This window comes from Bactrocera tryoni, chromosome 1, assembly GCF_016617805.1.
Source record: "Bactrocera tryoni isolate S06 chromosome 1, CSIRO_BtryS06_freeze2, whole genome shotgun sequence".
Taxonomy (NCBI): domain Eukaryota; kingdom Metazoa; phylum Arthropoda; class Insecta; order Diptera; family Tephritidae; genus Bactrocera; species Bactrocera tryoni.
The window spans coordinates 81,957,747-81,980,763 of record NC_052499.1 but is presented as its reverse complement, the minus strand read 5'-3'; the positions used below and the strand labels follow the sequence as shown (position 1 = coordinate 81,980,763).

Sequence of the window (23,017 nt, the reverse complement as noted above, 5' to 3'; positions counted from 1 at the left end):
ACTTTCACGCAACCCACATGTAATCCAGTCGCGGATACTTCAAAAAGTACCTCCACAGAATAGGAAAAGTCGTAGAGCCGTCATGTCTACATTCTTCGAACATGTGCGATGGCAACAAGAACGCATAGATGACCTGGTTGGCCCAATAACGGCGGACAATTTAATCAGGGATCCGGAAATTCGTGGCAAATCTGCTACGCAGCAAAAGGCGGGACCTGGACTCAGGTACGCAGATGTAAATCTCTCAATTATAAAAATGAAATGCCACCCTGAATCCATGGAAATGTGGTTCCAGGGTGGGCGACGGTTTCTCAAAGGGGGAGTTTTGAGTGAAAAAATAAACATTTTACTAAAAACGAAAAAAACGCTTTCAGCAAACCATTAAATTCTTACTAGTTGGCAAATTTTTTGTTAGTGGTACGCTGATCTCTCATCCGAGGCTGGTTATAGCTCTTCACGGGGGGTGTTTTTTACGGTAGTACGCTGGTCTCAGGATCCTTGTGGATTTATGCTACCCTCTAATTTCAGTTTCATTCGCCAGAATTTCGATCCAATTACACATTCACGCTTTTTAATTAGCTTTTATTCTATTATCAGCCTCAACAGGACACATCTCGAGCTTTAGAATTCTAATTTTTATAGCATGCTCTGCATATTTAATAATTCTGCGGTGAGAACCAGATCTTAATTACTTGCTTTTCACGTTAAATGCGCTCCTTAGTTGCAAGCAAAGTGCGCTGAGTGTGCTGAGCTTATCTAAAACTTTGCACTTTAAAAAGACAAAAATTCTGAGAACTCCTTTTTCCCTGCACTGTGCAAACTTGCTATCCACACACGACAGCTGGTTGTTGTTGTATGCCCTTGAACAAGTTGGCAAGATGTGCACTTTGTACGCCTTCTGCTTGAGTGCATTTGGCGAAAATTTCGTAAAATAACGCACTCACGACAGCAGAAAGCAAAGTGTGCGCAGCAACAACGGTAAAAATCTAAAATCACCACCTGCCATAAGCACGACCGCGCGCCGGGTTGGGTCGTTGAGTAAAAAAGCGAATTAAATAAATTTCGCTCACTTGTCTCCGGTCTATTTAATGTGCTAACACAGCGACACATACACATGGAAAGGTGTGTTTTCGAATCTGTGGTATATTTTTGTAATTTTTATTCGAAAGCAGAAATGTTCAAGATGCGGGCGAAGTATTTTCAATGTCGCATGGCTATGGCTCTCAGGATGTCTGCGGCCTGGAAACGCAGCTGAGCCATTGGAAGTTGTATTCAAGCATAGATGCACGCACCTGTCGCAAAGCGAGCAAGATTGCAGAAATAATATTAAGCCACATATGTGTGTATGTGTAATATAAAGGAAACTCGGTCGAGTTGTTTTAAATTTCATATAACGGGTTTCTCAATAAGAACGCTATAAGAGTAAACCGATAGGGACAGCAAACGACAACCATATTTTTTCACGATCTCTTGACATTTCTCTTCAATTAAGGTTTGCCATTTTATCATGAAAAGCTATACGAACCAAAAACGAGCCGAAATTATTAAAATTTACTACCGAAATTTGGAGTCAGTGACCTCAAGTTTAAGAGCGCTGCGTCCAATTTATAGTCGTCATAATCGTCCTGTCAGATCAGATAGTCTAGTGGAAAAATTTGAATCCACAGACACAGTACAAAATCCCGTGCCAATGACACAAAGAAATGTCCGTAATGTCGAGAATATTGCTGCTGCTAGCGTATCAATTGAGGAAAACCCAAGTTTAAGTTTTGCGTTCGATCTTGGGCCAAAAGGATTTTGCGACAGCTCAGGTACCGATGAGTTAGTCCACCTCATCTTCTTCAATACAGCTTTAGCATATGGCGTCACATAAGATTCCCAAACCTTACAGCCTGGACGCCAATAACCCAATGGCCAAATAAAGCACCACAGCAAGGGAGAGGCCAGCCTTACTCAGGGCAAAGAGATCACTAGATCTTTGCGATCGATTTTGGGACGAAAAGATTTTGCGACAGCGCATATACCGATGGAGCTATCACCCATTCCCACGACTCTTGGGTCTACGTAACTGGAATGGACCCGGATCTTTACCCGCCAAGGACTGTTAACTCGGCATAATTCCGCCACTACAACAACATGAGGCTATCATCTACCTATAATACATATTTAAGCGTTCTCAAGGTAGAGATAACTAGATCTTAATACTCAACACTGCCAAAAAATAATTGAAATTTGGCGCAGGGTCAACTTTACTTCACTTTCTGGAAGTACTGCGAAGTTGGAAATAGACGAACTCGCTGCTTGGCAGCTTTTTGTCGATTTTTGACATTTTTTTCTAAATGAAAGTAGAAAACTAAAAAGCAGATTCGCACCTAGAGTCCATTATTCTGGAATTGAAACTTCCACTTCAGTGAGAACATTTTTCATTAAGACACAATCTCTTACATATCCTATAAAAGCGCGCATTGGACCTTCACAGCTTTAAGTTACTAAGTTTATTTTTAGTAACCACAAGCATCTCTGACTCAACGTCTCTGTGTTTCTTCACAACTTTTGCTTTACTATGTTGTTCTGGGTTCGCATTTGTAGACATTTTGTTTGTGGCTGCTGAGTGCGAGAAACTGTTAGCTACGCATTGTGGCATTCTTTGACCGGAAAACGGAAGTGTACGAATTTTCCGTACCGTTATTTCCGTTTGCAACTTTCTGTAACGCAGCGGCGACGCTGCCTCGCCTACACTGTGTTTCAACTATTTTGTTATTTTTTCCTTTTTGCTGATTACATTTCCGCTTTGCTTGAGCCGAAATATTGGATATGTGGGCTTATAGGTTAACTTAGACGAACCCAGGGGAACATTTTTGAGAAAACAATTTAAAAAAAGATTCACTATTGAACTACACACGTTTTCGGCAGTGGTTTTCGAAAAGGATATTTATATGACGGGCAATCAGAGCCTGTCAACAGCGTACCACCAAACCATTTGGCGAAATTTTTTACTGTACATTTAACTTGAAATTCCCCAAAAAAGAAACAATGTGGTCATAAGACACCAGCGCCGTTATAAATTTGACAAAAATTGTCCGCCCGGGTCATTCGTCGTGTGTTAGTTAGCCTGCGACTTTCTTTACAATTTGTGGCGTGTGCGTGCTTGCAGTGACATTTTCCGCTGTTTTAATTTTTTTTTATTTCACTTCCGCCATTTCTGTTTACTTTGCATTGCCATTTGCTGGTTTTGTCCCGATTTGGCCAAGTTTATTCAATTTTCATGCAGCTGTGAAATTCCATTAAGAAATTTCAAATTATGCCAAGGGCAAGCAAAATGTGTCAGCTTTCTGCAGGTGTATGTGTGTATGTATATATGTAAATAGCCAAACCACCAGCAATTGAAGTGACTTTGGTGGGCAAACAATGTAATTGTAGTCAAACATGGTGACAAAATGTCGGAATACCTTAGTCAGTGATTACGAATACTGGCTCAACTTATATGCGGCTGCACTAAAAGTAACCTGATAGAGTGGAAAAAAATCTTCCAAAATAACACAGTGATAACTTGATAGTCTTGTATTCGCATGCAACAAATATTAGATATTACTAAAATTATATTATTAGACCAGCGCAGAAACAAAAACAAAAGTCTTATGGAAAAAGTTTTATGAAAAAGTTGTAGGTTAAGAAAATATTTATCTTTGTGTCATAATCTCAAACTTGTATAAACATTTAAAACATTCAAGTTTCTAGTCTTTTTTTTATAAAAAAATATTTTTCAAATTTCGGATTTAACTAACTTTTCTATGTTTCAAACACACTGCATTTATTTACTGAAAATATTTATTTTTCCAGTTTATTGCATTTGCATTCTCTTACAAAAACTTATCCTAGTAGAGTATATATTTCTTATACGACCGAACAGAAGAGATTTCAAAACCTGGCTTTTTTTTAAATCCGATATATTCAGGTGAGGTTTTTTAATTAAAAAGCAGAATTTCTTCAATAAGTCAAAATAGAAAGATAAAATAAATATTTTAAGCCAAAAAATTGACAGCATATTTGGGATCTAAACACTTAGTTTGAAAAAGTCTAGCATCTAGACCTATTATTCAAATTAAAGGAATGCTAAGTCGGATTTGGAACTGCTTTATTAAGCAGACCTTCCAGTGATCAACTCTGACTCCACAATGACGGCAACCGATGCTGATGATACTGAACTGCAAGCATCAAGTGGTAAGCCTGATACTGTTTCCAGAAAACTGCAACTGAGTATTCTAGAATCGTGGCTCAGCAACATTGGTATTAATACCGAATGTCCGTTCAAGTAATATAAACCCTTAAATATAAAAGTTTCTTTTATGTGGCTTTATATGGTCAGTTGTTACCAACAAACACATGCGCAAAATATTTCGGAACAATCAATTGATAAGAGGCCCTCTTGGAAAAATCACCCGCCTTAGTCTGAAGAATAAGTTGCTAATTTATAAGCTAATACTTAGAACGATCTGGACGTTTGGTATTCAAATCTAGGGTAGTGCAGCGAATACAAATTTAAAAGTAATCCAAACCAGTGGGAACTCCTTTCTATGTACATTTAAAGTTTTTTATTGTAAAGGAAACAATTGAAGAATTTAGCAAACGTTACCTCTTCCGTTTGGAGAATCATGAAAATATATTTGCGATTCAACTGCTGCACAATAGTTTACAACGTAGCAGATTGAGAAGATACCAATCGCTAGTTAACCCTTTTCGATTCAATGAATTAATTTTATTTATTTTTTTTTTTTTTTTTATTTAATGTATGTATGTATGTAGTATGACCATAATTTATTCTCATTGTGTTTTCATGAAATTTAGTAATTTTTTTTCACGTGACAGCTGTTTCCCAGAAAACTATTTTTCGCACGTTAGCTCCCTAGACCAGGTCACATATATTGAAATTTACAAAAAAAAAACTGATTTTTCCCGAAAATTTTGAGGTTAAGTGAAAAAGGTGTTAATACAAAAGTTGTAAGTCCTTCCAGTACCAACAACTTTACTGCATAACATTTTTCCATAAAACTTGTAGTTTTGCCGGAAATCAAGATAGGCCTTTTTAACCATTAAATCACCTCCTCTCTTTCCACTTCCTGACCTCAATTCGCCCGTTAATTACTTTTCCATTCATTTTTGTTATTTAATCTTAATTTTCCAATGGATTTCATTTTACCATGATATTTTCCATTTTCAAAACTTAGATGACCCAGTCTATATAGCATATTTCAGTCTACGAGTATCTTCAAAAGTTTTACTATTCCCAAGAAAGTCTAGATGTGATAGCGAAATCTGTTATGAAAGACCTGACTGAGAATACTGATAGGAAAGTCGGCATGTTTTTCAAGTGTTATTGGTTAAATTTAACAGTTGAGGTTAGTTGAGAAAGTGATCTGTTATCGATGGGTTGTATAAGTTGATATTTGTTAAAGGGTTATCATCCTCATAAGAACTGATGATTGGTTTTATGGTTAATATGAACAGTTTTGAGAATGGCTATCGCTCTAAAAGGATGGTTTTATAATTGATATGAACACTTTCACAATGGCTATCGTAGTAAAAGTATTCAAGATGTTAAATCTAAACACTTAAAATGTCTCAAAAATTATTTTATTCGCTTAAGCAAATCTCAAATCTTTTTTAATAAAAGCAGTGTCATAAAATAAGTAAAAATTTTAAAAATAAAATAAAGATCCTACAAAAACTACAAACAAATAAAAAAAAAAAAACTAAGAAATCGTTTATAATACGATATAATTTAAATGGTGCAAAAATATAAAATTGAGTTGTGAAAGCTTTGAGAAATTTGCTGGTGCTGGTGCAAACTAATTGATTTACTGCAAATATTATTCATTATAGGGGGTGTCCGAAAATGGGCTGATATTTTAACATAATCTATTTATTGTTGAATGTGTGGAAACATCAATTTTGACTGGACCACTTCTCCACTCCTTTGTTTTCGAAAAACAATCCAACGATACAGTCAGTCTACGGATTCAGAGAGGAGTTCATGGTTCATGACACTTTCAATTACGCAAGTATAACCTTTAGTTTATTTCGAATTCAAGAACAAAATAACTTTCTTTTAAAATATCACGGCATTTTGAGGCACGCTCTGGCAAAAATGCTTCTACAATAATACAGTTAGTGCAAAATGTGAACAAATACAACTACATATGCAGGAAATTAAAAATAAATGTGCACAAATGCAAGTAAATATACTGTGTTAAGACTACGGCAAAAAAATATTATGCGAAATATACAAAAAATATTCCAAATGTTCCTTCCCGCTGAGAATACATATGTACGAGTTATAAATGAAAATGACAATCGCTTGTACGCGCTATAACAAAAACACGCGAAAGTAACGCTTACAAATGTCAATTAACGAGGAAGTGTCAAAATTGAAAAAATCTAAATATATATATCTAACGTGTGAATATTGTAAGAAGAAAACGTGATGCGTGTTTTTTGACTAAATACTAACAATTAACTAAAATCGCCACCAATTTTTAATTTGTTTCTATACAATGCCAATATGAACTGGATAAGTGCACGGCTAACCTCAGTTTCGATGGTTTTCTCAATGTACTCGACAGTTCGCAGTTGAGGTCGTCCCGTTAACGGACACGGCACCTCTTCGGTGCGGCGCACAATTTTTTCATCGAGTATTTTTTCACGTTCACGTATTATAACCGGACCATCGCTCGATTTAATTGCGATTTTTGGAAAAACAATCTTTTTAGTCTGCTACAAATAAATATGAGAAGAATAATGATAATGCAAATTGATTAGCAAATGTATTTCACCGTATGCATGCCAAATGTATGGGTGTATTTTGGCGAATAAATGAGGTATTTAAATAAAATATTTTTTTATAGAGATTTTTTTTTTCATAGAGATTCTGCTAGCCTACGTTTCAGCGCCTTGTTTTCGACAAAACAATAATGAAGTTATCCGGGAAAATATATTGTTTATACAGCTAATTTAAACGCGATGTTTGTTTGTTACGCCAGTCTCGAAAGGTTAGCGATTCGAAGTTAGGTACTTTAACAAAAATAATGGTACTTTGAAAAGGTCTGCTATATCTAATATCGCCATTGGTCTTTATATTTTTTATAGCATGATGCTTTTTAAGCTTAACTGTTTTGGCCACAAATATTGAAAAGATGTTTTAAAGAGTTTTGAGACCAGAAGATGAAATTGTATTGGCTGTATAAGAATCCATTAAGCATTCGTACTACTTCTGAGCATCATTAGACCTTTCTAAAATATATCTATTTGTAAGTAATTACAACTTCTCTGCTGCTAATACACATTCTTTCTGCTAATTAGTTGAATTAGTTTCGAATTTTTGTTCCGAATTTATGCATATAATCTAAATGTATTCGAAATTAGTCTTCAGTTTGAAAGTTAGTTATTAAACAATTATATTATATATGTACTATATGTATATGCAGTTATATAAGGCAGTAGTAATGCAAAAAAAAACACAAGCACCGTAATTTTATTCACTTGGCGTATATGTAAGTATGTATTTTATGCATTTGGGTTACGACATTTGGTAACAAACCGTTGTGTAATTAGTTCAAGCAAAACTGTTACGAAATGTATTAGCTAGCCATTAGACTGCGGGTGGGGACTTTTAAGGAGCTTTTTATTTAATTCGATAATGATTAAAAATGATTATCATGTAATGTTTATAGTTTGTAATGATTAGAATTTATTGCATCGAAATTGTGCATACAAACCTCGGCGGTGACGGGTGTCGTCAGCAGATCATCTGCGATTTTGTTCATATTCTGTATGACGCTCTGCGCCTCCTGAGCGCCTTGTTCCAATGAGCGCAAGCGAGCAGCACGCCAAGACGCGCGTTTCTCAGCACTGCAGAGGGATAAAAAAGTAAATGAAATTAATCTTTTCCACATTACTTAGAAACTGAAAAATAAAATTCTTTGAAAAATACTTTTCCTGGAAATAAAAAGGTAAGCCGTGGGAAAAACCAAACCTTGCTACACAAAAGGAAAACATAGGATCCCTAAATACGAAAGAGTTACGTAAAAATATTTACCTAAAATTTGAAAAATTATAAATATACAATACAAAATATAAAGATAATTACGGAAATCGAGCTAATAAATACAAACACCGCAACCAATATTTACTTACAAGTGGGTATAGGATGTAAAATTACCAAAATAATAATTGCGTTCACGGTATATTTAACGAAAGGGGGGGAGGGGAAGCGCTTAACAACAGAGCTTGATTGGTGTTTGTTTGTGAGCCGCGTGCGTTATTTAAAAATGCCAAAACATTGAATATTATGTATTTATGTATATTTATTTACCTGCGCTGAAGTTGTTGTACAATATGTGAAATGTGTGATTCGAGACTTTATGTTATGAAATCGGCTTATTCTCTAAGTGCTGACTTGTCAAAATATATAGTATATACAACAAAATATCGTGCAAGAAATGATATTTATCTCATGAGAAAAACAATATTTACGTTGTTTATTAAGTCACTTTTCATTTATATTTACAAAGTTCGTTTTTTTAATTGTTTCACGGGACCCTTAATTTAGTCAATTAGCAAACTATTTAGGTAAATGAAAAAGATGTGATAATAAAGTATGCAAAATTAAGTTCTAACACTTTTTAACTGAAACAAATATATGCACCCTAACACAATATTTTTTGATGAGTTATCAAGTTTCAAAATATTGTATGTCTGTTCCATTAAAGCTATCTGAAAGAGATACTTTCGCACCTGGAAATAAAATTGATCACATAACAAGAACAAACATTTTCGAAAATGTAGATAAATAAACCGAACAAAATACAGTGTGAAAAGATACCCTGAAATTGTAATTTAAATTCCTCGCATAAATGGTATTTCAAAAAAAATTATTTTGCCAAGTTGGCAGGACGGTCCTTAATTACTATGACAAATATGAGCGCGATCTGTCAACCAGTTTCTTTACAGCAGCTGGCAGCTGCTTTAGTCGATACACCTTAGTAGTGAATTACGACTTTTATAATTGAAAAAAAATATCGAAGAAATAATTTGCCTCAAATTTTGTATTTCTAACCAAATTTCGTGTGCAGAATCGTTGCGAATGTTGGAAGAAGCTTACGGTAATTCAGTTTTATCAATAATATAATCCTACGATTGGTACAAAGCCGGTCAAGATATCGTTGAAGATATGCCTCGTTCTGGACAGCCTACGACATCTTCAACCGATGAAAATACTAAGAAACTGAAGAATATGGTGCTTGGAAATCAGAAAATCATCAGGCAAGTGTCAGACAAGTGTTAGAGAGATGCAAAGAGAACTCGTTATCTCACGCGAGACCGTTCGAATGTTTGGTCGATGTTTGGGTATCCACTCGTCCCGATAAAGCTAAATTTTTTTTTTTTCAAAAAAAGTACCGTAAATAGGGCGCTTTGGACATGCTTGATCGCACGATTCCACATTCATGAAGCCTATTATAACTGCCGATGAGACATGGATTTATGAGTTTGACATGCAAACAAGTCAACAAACATCGGAATGGAGGAGAAAACGAGCTGAAACAAAAAAAACACACCAAGGCCGCTCAAAACTATAGTGATGCTCATTGTTTTTTCGATATTCGTAGTTTGGTGTATCAGGAATTTGTTCCGGAGGGACAGACGGCCGATAAGGAGTTTTATTTGACCGTATTTAAAGCCAAAAACGCAATGATTAGCATCGATTAACCACTGTATTCACCAGATTTGGCTTCGTGTAATTTTTTCTTGTTCCCGAAATTGAAGTTGTCGCTCCGTGGAACTCGTTTTTTCGAAGAGATAAAAAAAAATTCACTGTTGGACCTGAAGGTCATCCCAAAAAGTGCTTATGAAAAGTGTTTCGAGGACAGATGGTGAAGATTACTTGAAGGCGACAAAATAAATATTGATGAAGAATTAAATACTTTGCATTTTATGTACAATTTCCAGGTACTTTTTTGTCACAATGTAACAATGTAAACCGAATAAAATTATATAATATATGTATATTCTTGATATTGGCATTCCATTATCAGCCAAAGGACACGAGGAGAACATGATGACTTGGAGCTCTATACGAAATTTCTTGACAATAAAAAGTAATTACACAAAACGCTGAATAAAATATTTCTAGTCAACATTTGTCCGCGATGACTGTACTTGGTGTATACTTATATATAGATTTCGAATGATTATGATTTAGGTTAAACGACAATCAAAAAATATATTCGAAGGGAGTTGCGGATATTTTCCTATTTATAATGAAATTTCCCGCAATTCCGTGCTTACCTCAAACAAATGACTTCGGTCAAACACCAAAGCATAATACTACTTCATAAAAACCCTATTTTCACGTATACCAACTAACTTCACAAAAATACCTTCCTTTGCATATGATTTGTAGCCACAAATCGGATTTCGACTTACTTAATCATTGCTTTGCTCTTCGACCCATTAGACGGTGACTGCTCGTGTTGAACCGCATCAGATGACCGCTCAACCACAACGGAAGTAGCAGCTTCAACTTGCGTCCCAGCCACTGCGCCGCCAACGGCAGCTGCTGCTGCTGCCGCCTTCAGTGCGCGCCGCTCTGCATTCGCCGTGCGTATGGGAATGCGACTGGATGGTGTGGTCGGTGACGTGTCTTGTTGTTGCTCTTCCTCTTGTTGCTGTTGTTGTTGCGTTTGCTGCAGTAACAATGCAGGTGGTATGACAACTTTCACTTTAGGTTTCGGCAACAGTGACGGCTTCTGTTGGCTGGGCAAGCGCGTAGTTGAGGTCGATAAAATGGCTAATGGCGCCGCAGCAATAACACTCTCAATGCTACTCGCCGTATCTTCGGCGTCATTGTAATCGCTGGGGACATCAGCGTGCTGTCGTTCGATATCCACAAACTGCGCTACAGTGCTACTTAGTTGTTGAGCTGTGGTGGTACGTGGTGTGGGGGCGGGTGCTATTGTTGCTACAGACGGTGCAAGTGCAGTATCTACTTGAGGCTTAAACGACTGCTGCGCTATTGTTACTGGTGTTGCTGTGGCTGTTGTTGTTGTTGCTGATGCAGCGCTAGGTGCTGACTCAGTCAAGGACTTAACTAGTGCCGGCGATTTGAATGCGGCCAACGGTGTGGCTACCCACTCAGGTGCTGCTGCCGCCTGTGCGGGCGCCTGTGTGTTGGCTTGCGTAGGTTGTGTCGGCGGTGGTGGAGCTTTTCGGTGGGCGACAAGCCCAACCGCTACGTCATCGTCCGTGGGCGTTGTGCTGCTCACACTCGCTGCTTTTGTGGCTTCTTTCGATTTCGCTTTTGTCTTTTTCGATTTCTTCGGTTTTTCGAGCTTGAGTCGTGTTGTTTGCGGTTCGGCCGCTTCGCCACTCTTCGCTAATACCTGTGCCTGTGACTGTGCTGCTGGAGTTAGTGGTGTTGGTGGTGGTGTCGTCGGTGATTCGATCCTTGTTGTCGTTGTTGTTCTTGTTATTGTTGTGCATTCAGCAACACTTTTTAATTTGGAATTTTATTGAATTCGTGTGAGAATGTTTGCAAGAATTAGAACAAAATTGACGAAAATTTACGAATGGTTACATACATACACATACATAGATAATGCATTTGCTTGCGTTTGCGGTGCACATTAATTTGGCATGGATGAATACAAATAATTCAAGTAATTGATGGGAACACTGAGTTATTTTTTGATTGCATTTCTTAGTATAAATTATTACCATTCACTGTTAATGCTATTTGTTTTTGTTTTTTTTTTTCAGCTAAGTGCATGGAATCATGTTGTTAGTCACAATCAATGATGGTTGATGAGTTATTGGCTTTGGTGAGTGTGATTATTTGGATATTTCTATGCAATCGCTTGTGTGTTGGGGACTTTGGGTCGCATTCCTTCCATTTAATTATTCACAAACACGTTTTACAAAAACGATTCCAAAAAAAAAAAAAATTAAAACTATTTTTCATAAGCTTAACACGCGTAATTTCGTCGGTTCCTTTCACTGTCAGCAATACGCCAGCGTATTTATTGCCAGCATATGCTGCCGCTCAGCTCATATTACTAACCCTTTGAGAGACAAGTTTTCTAATTTCGTTGCTGACACGCCAAGCTCGCTCTACCTCCCCTCGGTTCATTCAATTTTATGGCACAGCATTGCCCTCTGTTTCCATAGGACCCTGTGACAGCCGCACTTGGCGTTACAAATCTACAAAATATATCGCTAATATACTTCTTACTTCATACTTGCACCCCAACGTTCCCCGACTGTGTACACTAAAGTGTGAAATTTTATTTAAAAATGGCGGCGTGATTCCTTGCGTTGCAACTCTGTTATGTACCGTTTTTCTGCAACATAAGCGCGTATCGCCGCAATGCAAAATTAATTTTTAATGCTCTGCATAAACTTTTGACTAACTTTTGCTGCTTACTCGCTTCCTCTCACTCCCCCGCTCCCGCTCTCTCGTGGGTTTATAGCGGAGCTCGGCAGTCGATTGCGCTGCGTTGCTGTTCCTGTGTTTCTAAGTTTATTACGAATAGCAGCATGAATTGGAAACGCCGAAGTAAAAATTCTTGTAATTGCTGTCATGTCATGTGTCATAGAAATTTTTGTAAGTTCAATAAAGGGCAAGCACCAAAGCGGTGACAGAGCGTAGAAAAGGAGAGAGAAAGAGCAAAAGTTAGCTAAATCAATTGAAAATGTTTGCTAATGTCGAAATTTTCAAAAAAGAGTCTTTAATGTCTAATATAAGTGTTGTCGAATATTTGCTATTAAATGCGCAATATTGTTATTGTTGCAGCGGTAAAAAACATTGATGAAGTTATTTGGAGGATTTTTACCGAGTTAGTCGTCCTTCTTCTTCTTTTTTATTGGCGTAGACACCGCTTACGCGGTTGTAGCCGAGTTTACAAGTTTGAAGGATGGAATAATGTGTAGAAGTTCACGTAAGTGAGGAATTTCACGACTTTCGATCTTAGACCAAGTAGCCTCTGGGTGCCAAAAAACCTTTGTTTGAAGGCGGGCAAAAGTGAGAAGAAGAAAAGACTTCCCCAGAGGTTGTGCGCTGGGTTTGGGACCTGCCACATAACAAACACCCCCAATGAAAAGTAGGAAACAGCCTCGTTAGCAGTCCTTGGTCTGGTCTGGTCAACTGTCTAATCGACAATCTTTCGCGTATTCTCGCTTATAGGTGGTGATTGCTTTCTGGTGCATAAGACTTCTTAGTAAACTTTTACAACTATTCCTTTTTTTCATTTTATAATGTTACAAAAATGGTAACAGGGCGTCTGGTTTATCAAGAACTCAAGTGTGAAGAAACACATTTTCTATGTTATACCACCACTTTTATGGATCTTTTATATTATTATGAATTTTAGACACGTCGCGACCAGACTCAGTTTAAAAGACTCTTAAAATAACGAATGATCCAAATAGATGTACTTTTTCAATAGTCTTTTTTGTTAACTCACGCCCTGTCATGTTATGTACACGAAGACCTTGGAGAGTCGATTCGGCAGCCGTTCACAGCAACTCGAACTGGCATATAGAACAGCTTAAAGTGCAAGAAATGAAGCCGGTCGACCTTCCCAAGCGACTTCGCTTCGCTTAATGGGCTCTTGAAAAGTTTCAAGAAGATCCGACATTTTCAAACCAAATTTAAGTCAGCGATGTGGCTCATTTATGGCTCAATGGGTAAACAAGCAAAATTGCCGCATTTGGAACTAAGAGCAACCTGAAGTGGTTCAAAGCTGCCATTTCATCTGGAAAAAACAACGGTTTGGTGTGATTTGCGGGCCGGTGGAATTATCGGTCTATATTTCTTCGAAAATTATGCCGGTGAGAACGTAACCGTTAATGGCGAACATTTTCGCGCCATGATAACCGACTAATTGATGCGTGATATTGAAGCTCGTGATCTCGGCGACATTTGTTTTCAACAAAACGGAGTCAGTTCCCACACATCACATCAATCAATCGATTTATTGAGAGAACACTTCGGTCAGGAAATAATTGCACGTTTTGGCCGGTCGATCGTGTGATATCACACCGTTAGAATTACTGTGGGTATATGTAAAGTCTATGTGGAATATCCTGTATACATCGAGTAATTGAAAATTGGACTCAGCGGCTGAAACATCTGAGATGTAGTTGCGGCCTCATTTGAAGGAGATAATCTTCAAAAAAATAATGCTAATGAATGTTTTTTCGAATGATAGTAAATATATCCCAATAAATTTGAAGTTTCTGTGTTTTTTCTTTAAACAAGTTGGGAACCTCGTTTCACCATTTATTTTGAATTTTAGACATAGCAGACTCACATTTAAAGACTTTTAAAATATGTCGAATAGATATTGCACCCGAGCTGCTTTCCAACAAAATAAAGGCAAATTTCATCGTTTAGCAATCTTCGTTATTAGATTCTGCTAGCCGTAACTCTTTGCTGCGCTCGAAAGGTTAAAATGTAGCGACAGAGAATTCGCATAAGTCTATTAAGCACAAGAAAATGTCTCTAAAAACTTTGGGGAAAGTATGAAACATATGATATATATTCTCAAAAAAAAAAAATATTTTGGTGATGGTAAAGGAATTGGGTTTTAGACCTCTACTATATATTTTCTCCGCGAATTTTATATCACTTCCGAAAAAAAATTTCACTTCGTGGATTAGCAGTTAAAACTTTAATGTTTTTCGTGAAGAAAGACTGACATTTTTTTAAATTTCATAAACTATTGTCTACGTTAATTTGTGACTTTTCTTAATAATCGCAAAACAATCACTTTTTCAAGTATCTCCGCAGAACTTTTAGAGTGAAACCTAACCCAATTTAACCTTTAATTAGTTATCTGCCAATATTTAAGAGCTCTACCATATAGACATAAATAAAACCCAAAAATTTCTCAAAAATTCAGCAATTTATAGTTACCTTCACCAAAAGCATTCTAATTTTTGTTTAGTAAATTATTGAAAATCCTTCACCAATTACAAAATGAAATGCTCGAAAATGAACAGAAGCGCATGAAATAGTTTGTAATCATTTATTTATTATATTTCCAACAAATTAGTTATGTTTTATAATAATAATCATAATAATAATAATCTTAATGTGTAGGACAATGCATAATTTTAGGTGTAATGTAATAAAATAAATTAACTTAGAGCTAAACAAATATGATGTATGGACTGTTGTGATAACATTTTTCGCGTTTTTCGAAAATTAACTGTGCAAAAGTGCAGTTAAACGTGGCAAACAATTGTTGGTTTTTGCTAAAGGAGCCAGTGAATGCAAGGCGAAATGCAAAAATGCTAAACAAATTTGACAATCAATCAATCGTTCAGCTAATCAATCAAATGAGCGATCAATCAACAATGAGGAACTCAGCCACAAATACATTGGGAGTATATATAAATAGTTAGATATGTATATATACTATGTACATGTGTGTAACTGTGTGCAATTATATGTGTATAAATTCCGACTCGCTGGCATTTGGTTTAAGCACTGCTTCCTCGCATAAAATTCATAAAATTCAACATGTGTCGTGTGCTTAAAATCTAAGTTAACATATACGTATTATATAAATAATAAATCGATGCGTACAAATTTATAAGTTCGTGTGTCAGTACAATACAATAGCATTATTATTAATATTAATATTTTTTATAGTTTTTATAAAGTGTGATAACAGTAAATTTAACATTCCTTAACCATTCCACTTGCGTACACATAAATACAATACATGTGTGTAAGTGTGTTTGTATGTGCTGTGAATATTAGCTGCTTCTTAGTATACTCTCAACTCTTCTAAGTATTTAGTTAGTTATTATAATATCTTCACAAGTGTATATAAAAATAGATAAAGGTCTAAAAAGATAAAATTTCGAATTAATAATATTCGAATAATGTTCAGTATAATAATTTATAAATAAATTTAGATTTGGTTGTTGTTTCGTATAAAAAAGTTTTACATCTTCATCTTCCACTTCCACTTCTCGTCTTAGTCATATTAGATTAGTGACTCTAAAGTTATTTGCGTTACAAATCATTGTAGTTGTGTGTATGGGTGTGTGTATTAGATATAAAACAAGTGTAGTAGTAATGTAATCATAATATAGGATTAGCTTTTAAATACTGCTTCAATTTCTTCAAGTGGATTCCTGGAAAACGGGAAGGAAATAAAGTGGTAAGAGTTAAAATGCAGTGGGAATAAGGTGCGCAAATAAGTGTGTAAAACGGAAAGAGATTAACAAAGTAAAGCAAATAAGAAAGTGTAAACAAGTGTGGAGATATAATAAAAAAATCAAAAAAAAAACACAAAATGCAAAGAAATTTATTTTCTGCCAAATTTCAATTTAACTCGAATTTAATTGTGCCTTTGGGAAACGAAACGTAGATACAACAGAGTACAGAATTGGTATGAAGTATTAAATTGCAAACACTTGGGTTCAGTGTACTTATACTTAAACGAAGATTAATACACTTCCGCGAAGTGAATAGGCGAAGTAGCCTTGGAGATTTAATATTATTTGTATGAGTAAATTTTTAAAGTATTCGGCGTAGTGCAAGATAACTGAGCAGCGTACGATTAATGGTTGTCGGTGCAAATAATAAATGAAGAGAAATTTCATCATTTGTTGCGCACTTATAAAATATGTTTATGATCAAGGTAAATCGTTGCAAATAATTATCCTGAATACTGTTTCTCGTGGCTTGCAGATCCGATCTGTACAATTTGTTGGAAGATCGTAGCATTTCTTATGATGAATTTCGTGAAGATATCTATTCAAATAAAAATGTTCTCCATACAAGAAATTGAATTTGACCGATCACTTTGTATGGCAGCTATATGCTATAGTGGTCCGATCTGAAAAATATGTTCAGAGATTGTAACTCTACCTTAGTGAATAATCAGTGCTAAATTTCGAGAAGATATCTTGCCAACTAAGCAACTTTTCCATACAAGTACTTGGATTTGAACGATCAGTTTGTATGGAGGCTATATGCTATAGTGCTCCGATCTGAATAATATGTTCAGAGATTGTAGCAGTCGCTTGGATAAAAACACTGCCAAATTTCGTGAAGATATCTTGTCAACTAAAAAACTTTTCCATACAAGGGCTTGGATTTGACCGAACAGTTTGTACGGCAGCTATATGCTATAGTGGTCCGATCTGAACAATTTTTTAGGGGATTGCATTATTGCCTTATCCAAAAACAAGCACAAAATTTCGTGAAGATATCTTGTCAACTAAACAACTCTTTCATACAAGGACTTTATTTTGACTGATCAGATTGCATGGCAGCTATATGCTATAGTGGTCTGATTTCGGCGATTCTGACAAGTTAGTAAGTTCTTTAGGAGAAAATGACGCTTGGTATCTCTAAAACTGCGAGAGGCTCATATACTGATAGATGAACTCGGCTGAACCGACTCACCTTTATACCTGTTTAGGGTAAAAATATATATTAATTATACAACAACAGCTACTTGGCGTGACCTAGATTTAATTTTGATAGATAACGCTGCAAATCCTTTCGTTTTCCTAATTTTTCTTGTTTGTTAACATTATACCTACTAAAAAGCAGTTACTCATACGCCATGACACATGGTGTTATACTAAAAAAAAGTTACTCATACGTCATGACACACAGTATGCTTTGCTTGATTAAACGTTTTCTTATCAATATTCTTGGGAGAAATATAAATAAAAATATTCTAAAATTCAATTTTCAATGTGCAGTTCACTTCATCACATAGTTTATTATCAAAAAATAGCTGCCAAGGTCAGCGCTCTGTATATCAAAAGCGGACTAAACAAATGGTTATTCAATAATACAAACAAAAATGAGAAAAAAATAAACTATAATAGAACAGGATATTGAAGGATGGCTGAAAATGGTTTTGAATTCAAATTACGGGTTTTGAAATATTATATACAAACACATATGTGATATATACGACACCTTCAGAAATAATGTTTGCGTCTCAATAGCAAACGAACTCACTATTATAGTATTTAAATGAACACTCATACATTATAGAACATCGCGATCCATTGCAGCAGCAATTTTTCCTACTCCTAGAAAAGCAACTCGCACTAGCAATTTGTTGTCAGCATTATTTAAACGTACGTATGTTAGTGTGTGCGAGATGTTTTCGTAAGTATTTTGTAACACACCTCGCCTGAGAGCGACGCACCGTAATATAAATGCGCACAAGCGACGGATAAGAGAGTGTAATGAAATTCTTGTTTATAACGAATGTTGAGCGTGCGTTGGCGGGGCGCGGTACGTGTGCGCTGCGAGTGCGTTTGGCCAACGGCAAAATATTAAATTACTTTGTCTCTTATGGCATGAAGTTACCTTTGTAAACAACAGAGCAAACGACGGTGTTAGCAACAGTGAAAACAAGAGATATAGAGCGTGTGCATAACAAGCGCCACACAATAGCAATCGCCGGGAACATTTAGCAAGAAAAACGGCTTGTTTACAACGGCATTGGTGGTAGCCAGTTTTGTTTTTATATGCATTCTTTTTTATTTTGCAAATATCATAAAACAATTAGAAGGATGACCATGAAAATGTTTAGTAGAATTTAATGCGAGCGTGCAATGGTCAAACTGCAGTGAAAGGCAATTTATGGAAGAGAGTCGCAATTTTCTTTATCTGACGTATGCATATGTATGTATATTTGTATTTATCAATTGATTTTCATATTTATCAACAAATCGAAAACAAATTTTTCGAACTTAAATACCCTAGTGATAGTAGAGTAGCCGATTATGAATGACTATTGGGTACCAAAGCAGGGGCTACTGAGTCGCCAGTCGCCATTTTTGTTTATTATCTATTACTATCATTTCATATTATAGTATACAGAAATGTCAAATTCAGTCAGCTGACCGAGAGCATACTTGCGAGATTCACTATATTGAAAAATATTTAAAGAAAATCCGTATACTTCATTTTATATTCAGGTTCAGGTGAGAATTTCAGGTAGATCAATCCAACCGTTTCGGAGAATTTAAGAAGTTAAAAAAATCGTACAAAGTTACAAGTGTATGTTAGGTTAGGTTAAGAGGTTGATACCAATATATTGGATATATTTTTGGTTAGGTTAGGTTGACAGGTCGATCCCAACAGGGATTTTCCTTGAACAGTTTAGAATGCCGATACATTGTAGTACCTAAAACTCTTATAGTATAGATCATAAGACCCTCAGAAATCGTCAAAGCGCCTTAGCCGAATGAATATACTACTGTGAGCAAAAAATAGTAAGACTTTTTAATTTATATTTCGGAAACCCATTCGTCGGAATATTCTTTTTCTAGTCATATGTCATATCAAAATAATAATTAGTGTTTAGTATACGGTTGTCTTTCTGTCAGAGATCTTACTGACATCGTTGAAATATCGGAAGGACCGCGAAAACCATATTGAAAAATCATTTGGGCCTAGGAAAAGCGATTGGTTCCAAAATCAGTAATTAATTCTGTGATAATATGCTTTCCGACTACCGACCCGATGTCATGAAACGATGAGTCTTGGATCTATGCTTATGACTCGCTAACAGACGATCAATTGGCCGAATAACCTCGCAAAGCTGAGCCCAAGCCGAAAAAATCACGTCAAAACAGTCAAAAATATGTTATAATGACAGTTTTCTTCGATTATCGAGGTGTGATGCACTCCGAATTCCTTCCGATCGGCCAAGCTGCCAACAAGGAATACTATTTAAGTGTTATGCGTCATTTGCGCGAAACTTTTCACCTGATTTGCCGCCGTGTAACTTCTGACTATTCAGCAAATTCAAACGACCGCGCGGGTGAAACCGTTTTGAGTCAATTGGAGACATTAAACGTGAATCGCTACGCGTACTGGAGACTACTCCAGAAATTGACTTTAACAATTGTTTCGAGCGTTGAAAGCAGTCTATTGAGGGCAAGGGGGACTACTTTGAGGCGGACGACATAGATTTTGAAGAATAAATTAAGTATTTCAAAATTATGAACAAAGTCTTACTATTTTATGCGACATTTTCGGAAAGAATGTTTACGTCTCAATATTAAACCAGCTCACTACCACAGTATTTAAATTAGGTAACACCGCGATCCATTCCATCAAAAAATTTTCATACTTCTGGAAGAATATTATGAACAAGGTCTTACTTTTTTTTTGCTCATAGTAGCAAACTCTCAAAAGTAGGTCGCCTTCTCATTTAGTATTATACTTAGTAACTAGTTAAAAAAAAAAACGGTTCAGCATACAACAACAAAAAAAACATAGGTTGGCATTCGTTCAAGCAGTGTCCTAACAACAACAATCTTAGAACACATTTTTGAACTGTTTTAGAAGAGCTTTAAGAAAAAAAATAGTCTTTGGTAGATTACAACAATATTTCATAGTACTGAATATGAACTACTAATAAATTTGTGAAAACATTACTTCATACTTTTTTTTTAAATATGTAAATGCTTAGTTACGATTATTGTCTAATTTCTATGAGTTCAGACTTTTCATTATAATTTTATATATGTATATAAGGTTTAATACAATAATTGTTAAACAACGCGAAGGCTTACATTTCTAGAATTATATAAAGTTCCTCCATATTGCTTTCAATTTTAATTCAATTATACATATATGTATGTATATATATAGATGTATATATAATAGATGTAGATGTGATGATGTGTGTAGTAGTAGTAGGTAGCACATTAGCCAAAAGAAATGAGGGTAAAAGAGAACAAGAACCACAGAGAATTAATGTCGAAGCAAAATTTATTTGGAAATATGAACATAGTGATAGAGATAATAAGAACTTATGCAGACAGTTATCTTTATGGAATAGCCAAAACCCAATCAAAAAGCACAATTAAATTCGAGTTGATAGCAAATCATAATCGACCTTAAATACCGAAAGGCATATTATTATCAGTAAATACTAGTAAATATCATAAATGACGTCACATAACTGGTACATGTTGTTGTTTGTGTGAAATGCATTTCAATTGCAACACTATTGAATTATGTATAATTAGATTGCATTTAATGTAATTATGTGCATTTATTTATGATACAATAAGTATACGTTTATATAATTGTGTGTGTGTGTATATATACGAAGAAGCATTGAAGCTAAACACTTTCACCAAAAGCATTAATAACAATTGAATAAAACAAAAGATGTAAGTAACGGTACTATAAATATGCAAATGATCACATAACTCATGCCGCACAACGTACACGCGCGCACACAGGCACACATACTCGTCTCACATATGTCATTGGTATATGCTTGGTTCGTGGCATGTGCCAGCGTGTGCGCGCCAAGGGCTCGACATGAGTTGTGATCATGTCTCTAGGCGCTATTAATCTGATTTGTATTGCATGTGGCATACACTCACCTCATGTCATCCGCATCACAATTATCCCGCTCGACAATGGTATCGCGCAGTACGTGACGATGGTCAACTACAAGTCGTCTATCGTCGTCGTCATAATCATAATTCGCCCCATAAGTTCCTCCATCATGCGGTTGTTGTTGTTGTAGTTTTCGGTGTTCGCCGGCAAGGCACGATATGGTGGCGGCGTGGGCAGCGCTGTTGGCTGCGGCAGAATTATTATTGGAAGCATCATACTCATCATTGCCATTTGCAGCGGGTCCATCCAATAAGCCCGTCTTCTTATCACGACGCAGTGTTGCGATTTTCCTCTCTTCCTCTTGTCGCAACTTCTCAACTTCATCCTTTGACAGGAATGAAAAAACTTTTTCTATTTATTTGGCGCAGACATGAAAAGAAAAAAGAAACGAAAAGAAAACTTAAATAAATGAACAATACTCGGAAACTTAAGCGCACAGCATAGAAAAGCCATGAAAATGGAACAAGGCAAAATGAAAGAACTGTAGAAAATGCCCCGGCAAAAGGCGAAAGTCAAGATGGTTGGCTTCAGTCGCATCAAGATTAATGCCTTTTTATCAAATTTACTATGAGTGGGTCTTTCGTTTCAATATTATTGCCCCAGTTTTCTCAGAAATCGAAAAATTAAGCGTGAAAAGAAATATAAAGAGTTACTGTTTTCAATCCTTGCTTTATTGCGTTGATGCAAAGTGAGTGCCAATCGCATTTTCTGTGTTGCACAATTTCGAAATAGAAATAAAGAAATAAATAAAGTTTATGTTTAAGCTCTTGACTTTAGCGCTGTATTTACCAGGTGGACTGGGAATTTTTAAATGTTTTTGCGAGAGAGAGAGTAACTAGAAGTAAAGCCACGTATATTTGAGTTGGACGAACCTTTACAAGACACATGAACATATTTTACAGCTGGATAATTAGTTCGTGATTGACATCGTTTCGAGTGAGAACATATAAAACACGAATAAGTGGTCAGTATGTCTGACAGCTATATGCAACAGTGGTCTGATCTGAACAATTTATTCGGATACCGTAGAACTGCCTTGGAATACCTGAATATTTCCTGCCAAAAAAAGTTTTCCACACAATAAACTCCTTCTGATCGATCAGTTTGTATCGAAGCTATAGCCTATAGTGAGCCGATATTGGTGATTCTGACTAATAAGCAAATTCTTTGAGAAAAAAAGAACGATTGATATCTCTAAAACTGAAGAAGGCTTATATACAGGCAGACGGACGTTTGTATACTTTTTAGCCTCTCCGTTTTCTTCTGTGAATTATTTCGCGACAAACTTAATATACCCTGATCATGGTATAAGAATAACCTTAATCGATATAGCAGACACTCTGAATACATCAAATGAATGTGAGGAAAATTCATGTATAGGAATACAGTGGGAGCCACGCGGGGTCGTAAGTTCGACAATGCACCGTGTCTCAAATCAATAAAAAGGACGAAATAGATTATTCTAAAACTTACCGATCCTAACAATATTAGATCTCTCCCCCACTAAATCCACAGCGACCATATTCGCTAACTGAACGAAGTAGTACAGAC

The 23,017-nt window shown here is 36.0% G+C and overlaps 1 protein-coding gene across 15 annotated transcripts in view; it reads right to left on the bottom strand.

The window, feature by feature from the left end:
- LOC120769560 (protein lap4) overlaps positions 1–23,017 on the bottom strand; it is a 160,776-nt gene that overhangs the window by 5,738 nt on the left and 132,021 nt on the right. For 11 of the 15 annotated variants that reach the window (XM_040096645.1, XM_040096679.1, XM_040096715.1 and 8 more), the window contains 4 exons: positions 21,451–21,817; positions 10,480–11,544; positions 7,773–7,905; positions 6,586–6,771 (listed from right to left, as the gene is read on the bottom strand). In XM_040096645.1, coding sequence (XP_039952579.1) covers positions 6,586–6,771; positions 7,773–7,905; positions 10,480–11,544; positions 21,451–21,817 — 1,751 coding nt within the window. The remainder of the gene's footprint in view (positions 1–6,585; positions 6,772–7,772; positions 7,906–10,479; positions 11,545–21,450; positions 21,818–23,017) is intronic. The other 4 variants (XM_040096724.1, XM_040096658.1, XM_040096651.1 and 1 more) reach the window with 3 other exon arrangements.